The sequence below is a fragment of the Gymnodraco acuticeps genome, unplaced genomic scaffold (assembly GCF_902827175.1).
Source record: "Gymnodraco acuticeps unplaced genomic scaffold, fGymAcu1.1, whole genome shotgun sequence".
Taxonomy (NCBI): Eukaryota; Metazoa; Chordata; class Actinopteri; order Perciformes; family Bathydraconidae; genus Gymnodraco; species Gymnodraco acuticeps.
In genome coordinates, this window is record NW_022991219.1 from 2,420,318 (window position 1) to 2,437,629 (window position 17,312).

At 46.5% G+C, this 17,312-nt stretch overlaps 1 protein-coding gene across 2 annotated transcripts in view; it reads left to right on the forward strand.

Annotated features, from left to right (window-relative positions):
- The window catches only part of LOC117561622 (Na(+)/H(+) exchange regulatory cofactor NHE-RF2-like), a 15,408-nt gene extending 10,588 nt beyond the window's left edge, over nt 1-4,820 (forward strand). For both annotated transcript variants that reach the window (XM_034239151.1, XM_034239150.1), the window contains 4 exons: nt 1,871-2,062; nt 2,665-2,818; nt 2,904-3,124; nt 3,854-4,820. In XM_034239151.1, the coding sequence (XP_034095042.1) occupies nt 1,871-2,062; nt 2,665-2,818; nt 2,904-3,124; nt 3,854-4,021 (735 nt within the window). In that variant the 3' untranslated portion in view covers nt 4,022-4,820. The remainder of the gene's footprint in view (nt 1-1,870; nt 2,063-2,664; nt 2,819-2,903; nt 3,125-3,853) is intronic.
- The last annotated feature ends 12,492 nt before the right edge of the window (nt 4,821-17,312 follow it).

The following is a 17,312-nucleotide window of genomic DNA, read 5'->3' on the forward strand; positions in this document are numbered from 1 at the left end:
TTGAACACCGACCACTCTGGTTCAATGTCCCCAACCTCCACAGGAATGCCCGAAAAGCTCCGCCGGAGGTGTGAGTTGAAGGCCTCCTGAACTTGGGCCTCCTCCAGACGTTCCCAGTTCACCCGAACTACACGTTTGGGCTTACCAGGTCTATCCAGAGGCTTCCCCCGCCACTCGACCCAACTCACCACCAGATGGTGATCAGTTGACAACTCCGCCCCTCTCTTTACCCGAGTGTCCAAAACATACGGCCTCAGGTCCGATGATACGATAACGAAATCGATCATGGACCTTCTGCCTAGGGTGCTCTGGTACCACGTACACTTATGAGCATCCTTATGTTCGAACATGGTGTTTGTTATGGCCAATCCATGACTAGCACAGAAGTCCAGTAACAAACCACCACTCCGGTTCAGATCAGGGGGGCCGTTCCTCCCAATCACGCCCCTCCAAGTGTCTCCATCATTGCCCACATGTGCGTTGAAGTCTCCCAGCAAGATTAAAGAGTCCCCTTCAGGAGCCCCATACAGGACTCTTTCCAGGGTCTCCAAGAAGGCCGTATACTCTGAACTGCTGTTGGGTGCATAAGCACATACAACAGTCAGAGTGTTCCCCCCCATAACCCGCAGGCGTAGGGAGGCGACCCTCTCGTCCACTGGGGTAAACTCCAACAACGAAGCACTTGTGAGTATCCCCACACCCGCCCGGCGCCTCACACCTTGAGCAACTCCGGAGAAGAATAGAGTCCAACCTCTATCCAGAAATAAGGTTCCAGAGCAGACGCTGTGCGTAGAGGTGAGCCCAACCAGATCCAACTGGTAACGCTCCACCTCCCGCACAAGCTCCGGCTCCTTCCCCCCCAGAGAGGTGACGTTTCACGTCCCCAAAGCCAGCTTCTGTCGCCCGGGTCTGGTCCGTCGAGACCCTCCGCTTTGACTGCCACCCATCTGGCAGCGCACCCGACCCCATCGCTGTTTCCCGTAGGTGGTGGGCCCGCGGGACGGAGAAGCGGAGGTGTTGCCCACGTTGCCTTTTCGGGCTGGGCCCGGCCAGGCTCCGTGGCAAGCCCGGCCACCAGACGCTCGCCGACGAGTCCTCCTTCTGGGCCTGGCTCCAGAAGGGGACCCCGGGCTTCCTCCGGGCCGGGTATCCTCACTTCCTGTGTCGTCTTTCATGAGGTCTTTTGAACCAATCTTAGTCTGGCCCCTTGCCTGAGACCAATTTGCCATGGGAGACCCTACCAGGAACACAAGGTTCCAGACAACACAGCCCCCAGGTTCATCAGGGCACACAAACCTCTCTACCACGGTAAGGTGCTGGTTCTTCAGAGAGGTGCAACAATGCAACATATATAATAAAATATAAAAATACAAAATAAAAAGTAGTGCAAAAAGACTATGTCAATAGACATTAGTTAAGTGAAGTGCAGTCAAATATTACATCAGCATAAACTGAGAATGGTGTATTTAAAGGGCTGACCACACTTAAGTCAACATATTTGCCAAGCGTTCTCAAATGCATGAACTTTATATTTGTAGGATATCATATGCATACTGTAACAAGCAGTCATTCATTTTGTCTGATGTGAAAATGTGAAGGCTCTTTAGGAATTGTGTCATCCATCAAAATTGAGTATGCATTGTTTTTTATATATGTCAAACTCATAATCTCAACAGGATTAATCAGTGCAGTCTATTCAAATCAATCCACACTTAAAATGCATTAGCGCACACTGATTATGTAACTTTAATTAAAAGACATGAACGTAAATAAAACACTAATGTGTCTAAAACACCAGTAACTCTAAATTACAGAAAGCAATTGAATGCCTTCTTCTCTAATATCCTGCTTTTTGATGTCTTAATTAAAGCTGCAGGAGCATCCCTCCCCAGAGCCATCCGTTGAGCTCTGTCCCCGCCTGTGTCACCTGGTGAAGGGGGAGAACGGCTACGGCTTCAACCTGCACAGCGACAAGAAGAAGGGGGGACAGTTTGTGCGCTCAGTGGACCCCGGATCAGCTGCTGAGAGCGCGGACATCAGACCTGGAGACAGAATAGTGGAGGTACGACCAAAGAAAGTCAAGATCAAGCGGGCCCTTCTCCCCTTAGTCAGAGTTTATATGCAGAACGATGCATCTGATGGGAAAAACATTACCGCCGCAACCCATATTAATCAGGTCTGCATACTGATTTGAGGTGTGCGTGGATTAGAGCAGATTAGCTGCGCCCAGGCTTAGTGGGCGGAAGAAAGAGGAGGAAAAGAAGAAAAGGAAACTCTTGAATGGAGGTGTAGAGGAGGGCATTGTGTTTCTGTGTCTTTCCGTGTGAACATGTCTGCATGTGGATTACAGGCTTTCAGATATGCATGAGTGACATATTTATTTCCATTTCCTTCTCTACAAGGCGTAGAGTCAAAGGTGTGAAGAGGAAATGTGGATGCAGGAAGCGAATTTATGCAAATAAACTCACTTCTGCTGAAATCACAGATGATGTTTTTGTCTTGTGAGGCATACTGTAACTACTGCTTGTGTTATGGCTACTTCCTAATCCCTGCCCTGTCTCCTGTCTGTCTCATTAGGTCTCTCTGTGTATGCAACTTTCCCTTTATTTTCCATGTCCTTCACTGTTTCTGCCTACTTTGACGTCTTCTTTTTCTTCGTCTCAGGTGAACGGAATGAACATATCCACCCTGAGACACTCAGAGGTGGTGGCACTCATTAGAGAAGCAGGGGGGGAAGTGCGCTTCCTAGTGGTTGACCAGGAGACGTATGATTTATTCCAAAGAATTAGAATCACACCCACTGTCAGCCATGTCAAAGGTTAATTGTATACACACACACAAATTCACATCCTTTACTCTCATGACCAAAAGTCTTACATGTTACTGTTCTCTCTCTCTCACAGAGGTCTATCTGGAGGAATCGGTCACAGAAAGCAGCCCACCCACCCCCTCTCCGACCACTGAACTCCCCGCCACAGAACCACCAATAATAAACGTCACACTGACAGACTCCCCGATCACAAAAACATCTCCAAATTCCAGGACCAATGGGAGTTTAGCATCCCATTCCTCCAGAAGTTCCACCACCCAATCAGAGATCAGCAGCTCGGACATGAGCATCCAGGTGAGAGAGGAAACAAAAGAGTCAGATTGTTAGAAAAGTGCTCGCAAGAGAGTATCAGCCAAGTGTGTCTTCCTCTCTGATCCCAAACCGAGAAGAGGTCACTTCATTGTCCCACCTGTCTCCTTAAGGTCAAGATTGGGATGAGGATAATAGAAACAGGGATTGATTCATCTCTGATAAATTTAGTATTGTAACATACAGCGTATGGAATTAAAGGCCAAATATTAGCTTTTACCAAATAACTGGGTAAGGCTTACATTACATTATATTACATTTGGCTGATCAAAAGCGACTTACAATAAGTGCAAAAACCACAAGATTCACAATCCTTACAACAAAGAAAGTGCAGATATATTCACGTCAAGCAAGTCATAACATAGTAAGTGCTGGTGAATTAGTTTCAAGGCCTAAATTAACTTTTTTAGGTGCTTTTTCTTTCTTTTCTTTTTACATACTTAGTGCTTAGTACAGGCTGGTTAAAGGGAGTGAGGAGTCAGCAGTCAATGATGGTATAAAACAGTCAGTCAGTATTATTGTGAATCACTGCAATCATGAGTCTTTAAAATATTGGACTGATGGGTCCAGCAGAATGTGAGATTAGTGCCGGACATACAGACAGACACACACGCTGGTGAGTGGCTGTGTGAAACATGTACTTCGTATAATAATAATAAATTGCATTTCTATAGTGCTTTTCATAGACTCAAAGTACTTGTGTGTGTGTTGCAGGTCCACGATGAGGACGACAGGCGTGTTTCGGATCCTTTCATGGAGAGCGGCCTGCGTCTGAGTCCCACAGCTGCTGAGGCAAAAAAAAAGGCCCTCAACAGTCGCAACAAGAAGAGAGCACCTACTATGAACTGGAGTAAGAAACAAGAGATCTTCAGTAGCTTCTGATACCCGAACACAAGGAGAGAAGAGAAAAGATGAACTGCATGGAGGAACAATGTTGGGGTACTTAACTGTTCAAATTGTAATGAACTGCACCTTGATCTTGAAGAGGCAGTAAAAGAAAGCGTAATATGAAAAAGAAAGAAATATTTATAGAGTTATTGTGCTTAAATATTTTGCTCTGTGTAGAACTACATAGTAAAATAGCATATAGAAATCTCTAGATGCTTATTTTACAGTATATTTCATGCTAAAGACATGTTCTATGAGTGTGTCGGAGATCCTATGATACACTGCATTAAACACTAATGATAGGTAAACTCATCACTACTAATGTACCAGGTCAGAACACAGTGTTTCTCTTTATTAAATCATATTCATATCATAGCCATAGCAACTAAAACAGCCTCTGTGCACTCGGTCTGAGATTTCTGTAGATACGCTTTTCTGTTTTAGATCATTTTTTGAACTAATGGTTTTGTGTCTTTTCAGTTTGTAATGTGCAAATTACATCTGAGTCCCGGTGTAGTTATTATCACGTTTAGTTTTTTCAATTTGATGTAGGATATCAATTTCAAATGTAAATACAGAGGAAATGGAAGAGGCTATTTATGAAATGTATGATGTTGGATCACCTCAGTGCTTATCTTCAATGTTCAAGTGATTTCTGTAAAGGAATATATTTAAAGACGGATGGTTGACTATAGAACTGTAGACCCTCTGATCTGTCATTGTAGCTTTTTGAGGATTTTTCTCTCAAATGTGCTTGTTTGAATGTGAAATTAACGTTCAGAATAAATGCATAAAAGACACAGTAAAATGTTGGTTATCAATATGTAAAATACGCTTTTAAATGTGGGAAAAGTTAGTTTTTAAGTTGGACACCTGATAGACACTCGTTTCTCATTCATTTTCACAGACGGTTTGCAGTCAGAGAACGGTTAGCTCATATCCACACAGGGGTTTCGACCAAGTCATTCCTAAAACCTACATTGGACAATTAAGGGACACCTTCTGAAAAATGAATATTGTTACAAGATAGATAGATAGATAGATAGACAGACAGATAGGTAGATAGATAGACAGACAGACAGATAGATAGATAGATAGATGGATGGATGGATGGATAGATAGATAGAAATGTGTGTGTTACAGCAGCATAAAAAACAAGGCAATGTACATGAGAGAGATGAAGACACTAGAAATACACAGTCCAAAATATTTCTGAAATAAAATAGCATTAAAAAGTTACAAAAATATATACATGTGGAAAATATACATGTGAAAATACAAATTTCCAGTAGCAAATATAATGCAGGATATTATTGTGCAAGAAATGGATTATTCAATATTATATAACAATTCGGCAGTATCTTTGTCGGAAAGTCTAATAATTAAATAGCTTGTAATGTTACTGAATGACTATGGACAAGAAGAACACACATATTTTTCATTAAAATGTGCTTGCCATTTCATTATAACTTTGTTTTGGTTTTTAGACCAGAGCTGTGAGCTGTAACAGAAGCATGTCATTATGTTGCTGGATGGATCAGATCTGTGGATCCTGGGACATTTCTGACATTATTGGAAAGGAATACATGTTCCTGAAAAGAGGGCCTGAATGCACATACTAAAATAGTAACATTTCACAGAGAAGTTTCTCAGCTGCTGAACAGACAGCTACGAAAGCCCTGCAGGGAGGCAAGTGGGAAGAACCGCCTCGAACCTGTGGTCCCCCATTCATGCCTGATGTGTCATATTATTTTATACATTTGTGTGGGCCAAAACATTTTTTTCGTGAGGTCACTCACAGGGACCATGAACTTTGAACACCAGAGTCTAATAAACTCATCGATTAATAAAGTCCGGAGTGCCTCATTTATTGAAAATCCAACTCAAGGTATTCCTCCTGGGATGTTGGGTTTACTCAATGATTTTTCTATCAGACTTTTAAAGTCGCCCATTAAAGGTGCATGGGGTATGTAATTTATTTCAGAAACACTTTTTGTTATATTGCATGAGGCGCATTCACACCGCAGTACTTTTCCCACAAAGGTTCATGAGAACTTAGTTAATAGGCGCTTTCACACTGCGGTACTTTTCCCACACAGGTTCATGTGAACTTAGTTCATGTGAACTCTTTAGTTCGCATGAACTAAGTACAGATCGCGTTCACACTGTAAAAAGTCCCTGGGGGTGGATTAGGCAAATGAAGCCACTGACGTCACTTGTTCTTCTTCTGCTTTGGGTTTACTGGCAGGCCGCAAACCACTTCACGGCGTATACTGCCACCCGGAGTCCCCGGCCGGAAGTCCCCGGAGTTAGGGACTGGCTTCAGTAGAAGCTGCTGGGACTCCCAGCAGCTTCTACTGAAGCCTTCCGAGTAAATCGCCAGAACGCCGACACCTCCTCATCTCCACCGCTCCCATGTTTTATTTTGTGTTGCCATAAGTTAGTCTCTCTGCGTTTCTACGCTGGGCTAATGCTAATGCTAATAATGCTAATGCGAGGATAATAAAATGGCGGCTTCACAAAACTTTTTGGGAGTTTTGCGGGGCGTGGTTTGCAATCCTTCCAGCCAATCAGAAATATAGCTCTTTTCTCACAAAAGAGCCGCTCGAAGGTCCCTGCTCTCTAGCAGGGACTTTCGAGGGGGTAAAAAGGTTCACATGAACTAATTTTAGTACCGGCTCTTTTTGGTGTGAACGCGATAAAAGAGTTCACATGAACTAAGTTCACATGAACCTTTGTGGGAAAAGTGAGGCGCTTTCACACTGCGGTACTCTGCGGTACTCTGCGGTACTCTTTTGTCGCGTTCACACCAAAAAGAGCCGGTACTACAATTAGTTCATGAGAACCTTTTTACCCCCACGAAAGTCCCTGCTAGAGAGCAGTGCCTTTCGTGCGGCTCTCTTGTGAGAAAAGAGCTATATTTCTGATTGGCTGGGCGGATTGCAAACGACGCCCCGTAAAACTCCCAAAAAGTTTTGTGAGGCCGCCATTTTATTATCCTCGCATTAGCATTATTAGCATTAGCATTAGCCCAGCACACAAACGCAGAGAGACTAACTTATGGCAACACAAAATAAAACATGGGAGCGGTGGAGATGAGGAGGTGTCGGCGTTCTGGCGATTTACTCGGAAGGCTTCAGTAGAAGCTGCTGGGAGTCCCAGCAGCTTCTACTGAAGCCAGTCCCCAACTCCGGGGACTTCCGGCCGGAGACTTTGGGCGGCAGTATACGCCGTGAAGTGGTTTGCGGCCTGCCAGTAAACCCAAAGCAGAAGAAGAAGAAGTGACGTCAGCGGCTTCATTTGCCTAATCCACTCGAATCCACCCCCAGGGATTTATTCCGGTGTGAACCATAGACTGTATATATAAAATGGATGTAGGGTCCGTGACGTCACCCATAGGATTCTGCAGAGTTGCCGTGAAGCCCTTATTAGGCGGAGTCGGCCACTAACGGCTCGACAGTGACGCCAGAGTTCAACTCCCGCCTTCTCCAGCCTGCTCCAAATAAGGGCAAAGAGGCGGAGCCGAGGCGGGACCTGCTGCCACCGAGCTGGAAGTTCCAGAGCTAGCTGAAGCTACCAAGCTAAGCTAACATGCTCCCCATCTGCACGCTGCCGTCGCATTTTACGTTTCTAAGGTAAGCGGACATGAAACTATTCAGCAAAACTATAAATAATAATCTAAGTTATTGAGTTTTTAGCATAATACTTCAGAATCTTAAAACCCCTTAACGTTTGTATGCAATTGTGCTAAATTCAACACTGGAATCAAGCAAATATTAATATGTTTGCATGACATTAGTTATTTATATTTTGATATCACTTAACTATACGTTTAATACATTTAAGTCAAGCTAAGGTACATGTGATGGTAGCTAGTTAGCGCTCTTACCTGTGAGGCCTCCTCCAAACAGCATAATAACCAGACTATCATTAAAACTAAGTACCAGTTATAGATCCTTGACTTTAGACAAACAATTCAAAAGACAAAATGTATTTAAAGACCAATCTTTATTTGAATGTGCCTCTTAACCTGAGATATTAGTTATTGTAGTGCCGTGAAAAGAGAGTCGGAGGCGGTGTATTAAGAATGGAGTTCCAATCTTTATTATCCATTACTTTCAGAGAGGTTAACACATGCACTGCTCTGCCTGATGAGCTAGCAGGAATGGCAGCTAAAGCTACAGGTGTTCCCCACTAAAGGGTCCGTGTGTCACCACACAAGCCCCCCCAGAATTCACACATAAACAAAATCAGCATGGCGGGGAGGAACGACACGCCGACCCCCACGACTCCTGAGCACGGGAGTCGGAAAAGTGACTCCCGCCTGTACGGCCCCCGGAAGGGGAGGGACCGGAACAACAGGTCTTAAATCCGTGACAGGGGACGAGGCCGGGGGGCGGCCCCGTCGCGGAGGTCGAGCCAGCACCACAGGCTGGTCCAAGTCCAGGTGAGCAGCCTTCACCCGGTCCACCGAGACGTGCTCGGCCTGGCCACCCAGGTCGACCACCATGTGCTTATCCCCGTGCTCCAAGACCCGGAAAGGCCCATCATAAGGGGGCTGCAGGGGGCCTCTGTGCGCATCGTGCCGGATGAACACGTGCTCCGCCGAGCGGAGCTCTGCGGGAACCTGGGACACCTGAGTACCGTGCTGAGTAGTAGGGATCGGAGCAAAGGCCTCAGCGGCGTCACGCAGGAAAGCCCGCTGGGCCGACGCCGACCAGGGAGCCGATGCGTTAGGAAGGAAATCCCCCGGATCTCTCAGCGGCTGACCGTAGACCATCTCCGCTGTAGAACACTGCAGATCTTCCTTAGGTGCGGTCCTCAGGCCCAGCATCACCCAGGGCAGCTTGTCGACCCAGTTACCGTCCGTAAGGCCGGCCTTGAGGGCCGCCTTCATGGAGCGATGAAAGCGCTCGCAGAGGCCGTTAGCCTGAGGGTGGTAAGCGGTAGTCCTGTGCAGCTTAACCCCCAAACCACCTGCCACAGCGTTCCAGAGCTCGGACGTGAACTGAGAGCCCCTGTCTGAGGAAATGTCTGACGGGGTGCCAAAACGACACACCCACGTTGCAATGAAGGCCCGGGCAACGTCTGCGGCTGATGTCGAAACGAGCGGAACCGCCTCCGGCCAACGGGTCGTTCTGTCCATGGTGAGGAGGTAGGAAAACCCCTGAGAGGAAGGCAACGGACCAACCAGGTCAATGTTGACGTGATCAAACCTCCTCTCAGGCAACAGGAAACGCTCCAACGGGGCCTTCGTGTGGCGGTGCACCTTAGCGCGTTGACAAGCCACGCACTCCCTGGCCCAAGTCCTCACGTCCCTTTTCAGTCCTTGCCAAACGAACTTCGCCGCTACCAAACGCACCGAAGGTTTAACGCCGGGGGTGTGACAGGCCGTGCACAGCCTCGAACACAGGACGCCTCCAGCTGGCAGGGACGACAGGCCGCGCCAGGCCCGTAGAGACCGTCACACAGGAGAGTAATGCCCGCGTCGCCGAACACCACGTCCTCCAAGCGCAGCCCCGCGCTCTCCACCTTCAGGGCCTGGACGCCGGGATCTGTGACCTGGTCTGCCGCCATGCGAGTATAGTCCAGGCCCAACTGGACGGCACCGATGACGACCCTAGAGAGGCAATCAGCAACCAGGTTCGACTTGCCAGCCACGTGCTTAATGTCCGTAGTGAACTCCGATATGTAGGACAGCTTCCGCTGCTGACGTGCCGACCAAGGCTCCGCAACTTTTGACATGGCGAAGGTGAGCGGCTTGTGGTCGACAAACGCCGTAAATTCACGGCCTTCCAGCATGAAACGGAAGTGCCGCACGGCCAAATAAAGTCCGAGGAGCTCCCGGTCAAAGGCGCTATATTTGCGTTCTCTAGGCGTCAGCTGGCGGCTGAAAAAGGCGAGCGGCTGCCAAGCGCCCTCCACCCACTGCTCGTGCACTGCGCCGACCGCGTAGTCTGACGCGTCCGTGGTGATGGAGATGGGAACCGTAGATGATGGGTGTGCCAGCAAAGCCGCCTGAGCCAACGCGGTCTTGACCTCAGCAAAAGCGCCGTCCGCCTCTGCTGTCCAGTCGATCTCCTGGACGGGGGTCTTGCCTTTCAACGCTTCATACAGCGGCCGCATGATGTGTGCGGCCCGGGCGATGAAACGGTGGTAGAAAGTCACCATCCCCAGAAACTCACGGAGCGACCGGGCTGTGAGCGGGCGAGGAAACGCCGCAACAGCCTCCACCTTCGCTGGCAGAGGTGTCGCACCGCCCTTGGTGACGCGGTGCCCCAGAAAATCCATGTCCGACACCCCGAACTGGCACTTTGCAGGATTGATGATTAATCCGTGTTCGTTGAGCCGTGTGAAAAGGGCTCGGAGGTGGGACAGGTGCTCCTGCACTGAAGCGCTGGCGACGAGTATGTCGTCGAGGTAAACAAACACAAACGGCAGGTCCCGCAGCACCGAATCCATCAGGCGCTGGAACGTCTGAGCGGCATTCTTGAGTCCAAAAGGCATCCGCAGGAACTCAAAAAGTCCAAAAGGCGTTATCACTGCTGTCTTGGGAATGTCCAGGGGGTGCATGGGCACCTGGTGGTATCCACGCACCAGGTCCACCTTGGAAAACACCCCCGTACCGGCCAGATGCGCCGAAAAGTCCTGAATGTGCGGCACCGGATAGCTGTCAGGCGTAGTGGCGTCGTTGAGTCGGCGGTAATCCCCGCACGGGCGGAACCCGCCGTTCGATTTGGGAACGACGTGCAGGGGGGAAGCCCGGACTGTCGGAGCGGCGGACAATGCCCAGGCGCTCCATGGTTGCGAACTCCGCCCTCGCTACAGCCAGCTTAGAAGGGTTCAACCGCCGGGCCCTGGCGTAGACAGGAGGCCCCCCGGTAGTGACGTGGATGCTTAGTGGTAAGCGCAGAGAAGGTGGGTAGCGACAGGTCTGGAAACTCGGCCAACAGTCTGAGAAACGTGTCTGCACCTGACAGCGAGCCTGACAGCCCGTCGTACGCTGCGCTGCCAAGTGTGCACACGAGGGAAGAAAACGTTAAGGCATCAACCAAACGCCTATTCTTAACGTCCACTAAGAGTCCATGAGCACACAAAAAATCCGCTCCGAGGGGAAAAGAAATGTCCGCTGTCACAAAATCCCAGCTGAAACGCTGTCCTCCGATGCACAAACACATAGGCCTCACGCCGTACGTGCGAATGGGACTGCCGTTAGCCGTCGTCAATCGCGGTCCGTGCCCCCCACGGGCGACGTCTTCACTCGACGCTGGAACTATGCTCCGTTGAGCGCCCGTGTCACACAGAAACAAGCTCCCCGAAACGCTGTCGCTGACGAAGAGGAGCCTGTACGTGCCGCCGACGCTCAGAGCCACTACTGAGCGCCGGCCCCTCCGTTTCCCGGGGGTTTGTAGCTGCACGGAGCAATGCATCTCTTCGCCCTTGTCCCGAAACGTGCGTGGTAAACGCACTCTCCGGCGTCTCCACGCCGGCTAGCCACAGCCGTGTCCGGCCTCCGCCACGCTTTCTTGACTGCCGGTGGGCCGCTGAGCGTCGCGGCTAACGTCTCTGCCCCGGGCTGTTGCGTAGCCAGGAAAAAACGATCCGCTTCCTCAGCCAAAGCACGGGGCTCCGTGACAGGCGTGTTGGCCAGCGCCGTCTGTACCCGGGGAGGCAAGTGACGCAGGAAAATCTCCGTGAATAAAATCCGGGGATCTTCCCCCCCTAGCAGATTTAGCATTTTCTCCATTAGCTGGGATGGCTTGCTGTCTCCTAGGCCTTGAATGTCAAGTATCTGGCGGGCCCTCTCCTTAGCAGATAAGCTAAATGTCTTAAGGAGAAGGGCCTTAATCGCCTCATATTTGCCATGATGTGGGGGGGCTGCGATGAATCCCACCAACCTGGACGACGTGGAGCTCCCCAGCGCTGCTACCACATGGTAGTATTTTAGGTCCCCGTCACGGACCTGTCGGCAGGCGAAATGTGCAGGCGAAATGTGCCTCCACGTGTGCGAACCATGCCTCCGCGGCGTGCTCCCAGAATTCCGGCAGCTTTATGAAAACATCGCGCTCAGCCATGTTCGTTAATTTTCCGGAAACTTTCTCGGAAAAGTCAGGGTCACCAGTGTAGTGCCGTGAAAAGAGAGTTGGAGGCGGTGTATTAAGAATGGAGTTCCAATCTTTATTATCCATTACTTTCAGAGAGGTTAACACATGCACTGCTCTGCCTGATGAGCTAGCAGGAATGGCAGCTAAAGCTACAGGTGTTCCCCACTAAAGGGTCCGTGTGGCAACACAATAAGCAAGGTGAATTATGTCCAATAACGTGTCACCACATTATACAGTAATAGTATTGACAATCTAACAAAACTGAGCAACTCAACAGTCAACTTTATGTTTCTTATTGTCTAAAGCATTTATTATTTTCATTTTCCCAATCTCATATTCAGTGTGGACGGATTGAGACAGTCTGGTGTCCAGAGAGCTGCAGAGACTTCAGGGAGAAACCTCCGTGTGATGGACGTCCTGTCTGTTGGTTTGGAGAGGACTGAGGGTCTTTCCTCTGCGAGGAGGACCAGGGCTGATGAAGGAGCCCATGCTGGGCAAAGCTGATACCAACTGCACAGGCCTAGTCGGTCACTTTATTTGACTAAATGTGTTTAATACATTTAATAGGTTTACACCTTCTGTCCATATGTGCTTTTTATTTAAAAACATTTGATTAACTTTTGGTTCACATTTCAATAAATTGTATTTGTATTTGCACTCCTTTTGTCCATTATTCTTACTGAAAATGTTAGATTACACATTCACATCTGACTGAAGATTGGCCCCATTTATTTGTGACGTTGCAAAACAAGGTACATGTTGTGAAGCTCATAAAGTGAGGCAAATAGAAATAATCAGCTGATGGAGTGTAGATGTGGAAATAGCTGCATTCGATCAGCTGACTGTTTTTACAATAAAAGTAGTTTCTTAGTGAATGTCCTGTACTGGTCTTAAAATCTCATAACATCAGCTTTTAATGTTCCTCTTGGATGTTCTTCTTGACCCTCAGAGAAGGAGAAAATGTCCTGTCTTTCAGGCATGTCCTTTCCTAACAAAAATTACAGGAAACATAAAACATATTATTGCAGAACAAGTGTGTTATTTATGAAAGCGGCTGTAGATATAATTATTTTGTAATTGTAATGTTTTTTGTTTTTTTCAACAATGAGCTACAAAGACAATCAGATTATGAATGAACAGTATGAAGTTCATCAATATTGAAATATATGTTATTATCAAAATAATATTGAACTGTTATCAAAACGTAGTGCAACTGTAGAAGCTTGCTCTGTTGTCTCACTGAAAGAATAACTTTTACCACGTTTTTTCAGACAATATTGAGAGATACATAGTAGCAGTTCTCACTATGTGTTAAATATCTTTGCCTTCAATACATTAAATTAGAAAGCTGACAAAGTCATATTGCTTGTTAACAATAACATCTAAATGTAACTTTTTGCATGGATAAAACCCTCAACTTAACTGATGTGTAGGTGATCTAGTATTTAGTATTGTTTAATGGAATGTATATCAGTGTATTCAAGTCAATACTTCATTCATTTAAACCAATATCTTTCTTGATTCTTTGTACAGTATGAAAAAAAGAGTCTTTGTACCTGTGCTGAAGTTCACTGCTGTGAGGAGTCTAGTTCTGTCTCTCACTCTCTGGTCCAGCCTGTCTGCATCACCTGGACACCTTAAACAAACAGATATATATATATATGTAAAGTACCATGTGTACAAACAATATAACTGATTCTCTTCTGTTGAACATGTTGGATTGTGTATTGTCCGAGTCAGGGTCCTTTTTATTTTACTGTAACTTTGGAAGTTGTGTTACCAATGCTTACTGTTTATTTGATACCCATTTGGTAATGAAATTAATAAAAACAACAAGGTTTGGGTTCGTTCTTCAGATGACTGTGACGTTAACGTGTAAGCTCAATAATGCTCCAGCTCAACCAACCATATTGTAATATCTAACTAATCATCTTGAAATATGACATTAATTGTAATATACACACATCTTATTGTGAGGTTGATTTCACATACACTACTTCGACGTTAGCTTGTAGCTTGTAGCTTGTATACTTGAGCATAGCCAATTTAAATTAACCTTAGCGATGCATACAGTTCTACCTACATAATAAAATATCTCTCTTAAGTTACAAGGATGACCTTATTTTATCAACCTCAAGCAGAAGCCGTTTGTTCTACAGTAGTATCCCACTTAACGCTTAACACTAGTCTATTTCGTTCTAACCTTTATATACAGTCTATGATTTTAACTTGTAGGCTACGATTAGCATCGTTAGCACCGATGTAGCTACCACTCGCTTACAACTAAACCAAGCCTTAACATTCATTACGTAGCCGATTAAAATCATTAACACATAAATAAGTACTCGAATTTCACTTACCGCAAAACCGCATTCATGCACCGTCTGTTTTAACCGCAGAGCGAGTCACAATAGTCCGATATATAAGCATGAAGAACAAACAACCACGGCCGGGGTCAAGTTGTGTTCCCTGGATGAACTGAGCAGGCAGAGTCCCTGTAGCTTCACGGAGCAGGTAGCAGAGAGACAAGAAGCTAGCAGCAGCAGTCACTTGACAGAGCCGTCACTCAATGTGACCACGCCCTAATTTATGCAAAAACGTTAAGACCTAATATAAATAAAAGGGTCGTGTTAGAAAACAATTCACTCACAGATCCATAATCATGAAGGTTGAACCTAACTATATTCATAATAATATTTATTGCATCCATGGGTAGAAACATGTTTTTTTCTGCTGTAAAGTTGGGCATTTTAACATGGGGGTCTATGGAAATTGCTCCTTTCTGCAGTCAGTCCCTATCGGCCAATATATGAACTGCAGTGTGTGGCACTTCCGTATTGGCGTCCCGGGCTGCTTCTCAGGTCGATTAAATGAAATCCTTGCTTCCCTCACCTGCGTCGTTTCCCTGCGTTTAGTCCCTCCCACCAGGGAAGCATGGAGGGACGCAAGGAAACCACGAGAAGCAGGGAAATGAGTTTTAAGAGCAATGGGACGTCCTTTCCTCCGGAGCGTCACGTGAAGCGACGTCCGTTTGTGATGACGCTGCACAGCTGTTCGTCTGGCAGCAGCCAGCTCTGTACCCGTTATTTCCACAAACACCCCCGCCTCTGTTAGTACACATTTACTGACATAAACATTAGTATCATCTGTTGTAGATCCAAATACATGAAATAAAATAAGAACTAATTCTCAAAAAAGATAAACGCCATTCTTAAAATGTATAAACGAAAAAAGCGATCATGAAAATGTTTCCAATAAATGAATAAAAAAATGTTTGACCACTTTGTTGTTTAGATATATCACATATTTGTAACTAAATGATACATGAATTGAAACAAAACACAGTATAAACTGAGGAGTGAGTCCCGTGAGGTTCATGTATTTTCTTCACTCCGCTGGGGTATTGCTCTCATGTCAAGAAGCATCAGATCAGTGCATGCACTGCCTCGTCCAATCAGTGAGCGATACACAGTAAGGGGGCGGGGTGAGTATCTGAGGATTTCATCGGAGGATGGTCTGGTGGTTCCTCGGTTATCGCTCCTCCATGATCGCTCCTCGCTCCTCGATCCTCGGTCCTCCGGCAGAAATAAGAGCCATGGGACGGTACTCAAGATGGCGCAGGCAAATCAACTTCCGGTGAGACCGAGGACCGAGGAGCGAGGAAATGAAAATAGTCGACCTGAGAAGCAGCCCCGGTGTCAGTACCAGATATGTTCGGGCTACCAGATATGTTCGGGTGTATTTCCGTCGCATCCGTCATCCGTCATATACTCCCTCCCTCTGCCCCCAGCGCTCTGCTGCCACACACCGGCCGTCTGCGGAACTGCAGCCGGAGGAACTCGGGACAGCTTGTTATGTGTGGGGTGCTATGGTGGGGTCCCATGTACTTGTGCACATAAATAATGTTTCTAATTATTTACAATTAAAAAATATATATATTCTGCGTTACTTTAGCCAACACTTTTATAAGGCCACTAGATTAGATAATTACGAAATGTGTAGATAGAATACATATCTTTCAGGTTGTTATTTTGTCATTATGTTTAATGTTTTATTTACCTTTTAGTATTTTTATATAGTATCTGAACTTTGGAGAGGAGTTGGGAGACACACGACACATCAAATCACATCTACAGATCAAGGCGAAGCGAATGGAAGTACTCCCATACTCCTAGCGTGAAAATGTTTGTGAAAACGTGTGCAACGTCTCCGAAAATCCTAAAAATAAGCTCATATTTGAATTCCCCATAAAAAAAAACACATCATTCAGTAAAAACAAGGCCCCACTGATCATCTACTCTCTGAGACGATTCCAGGGATGTCTGGCTTGAGTTTCGACCACCAGGGAAAGTGGACAAAAGTGCCCGAGATCAGCCTCTTAATTTACCCAGGGCCTAGTGCTTGGCTTTGGGCATGAAAATTCAGGAAACTCCCCTGAGTATTTTATTAAATATCTGAACTTTGGAGAGGAGTTGGGGGACACACGACACATCAAATCACATCTACAGACCAAGACGAAGCTAGTGGAAGTACTCCTAGCGTGTGAAAATGTTTGTGAAAAACGTGTGCAAAGTCTCCGAAAACGGAGCAGTGGCTGTGATGCTAGCTTTGCGGCTAGCGGTTAGTTGTTATTGTTTGAAGTTGTTGCTATGGAAACAACATGACGGAGAAAAAATTAATATCTTCTACATATAATAACGGACAAAGTAAATAATTAAGTGTAGGCTATGCCTGTTTGAAGTTGTTGCTAAGGAAACAACATGACGGAGAAAAAGTATAATCTTCTACATATAATAACGGACAAAGTAAAGAATGAAGTGTCGGCTATGTTTAAATGTTCGGAATTTGACCGTGATGGACCTCTTGAGTTGCCGTAAAATATGACGAATATGACGGATGACGGATGCGACGGAAATACACCCGAACATATCTGGTAGCCCGAACATATCTGGTACTGACACCGGCTCTTCCCCAGAGTTTGCCGCTTGGGTGTGAACGCGATCTGTATTTAGTTCATAAGAACTAAAGAGTTCATGAGAACTAAAGAGTTCTCATGAAACTTTGTGGGAAAAGTACTGCGGTGTGAATGCTCCTATGGAATGCTCTTAACATCCCGATAGCAATCCATCCATCCATCTTCTTCCGCTTATCCGTGGTCGGGTCGCGGGGGTAGCAGTTCC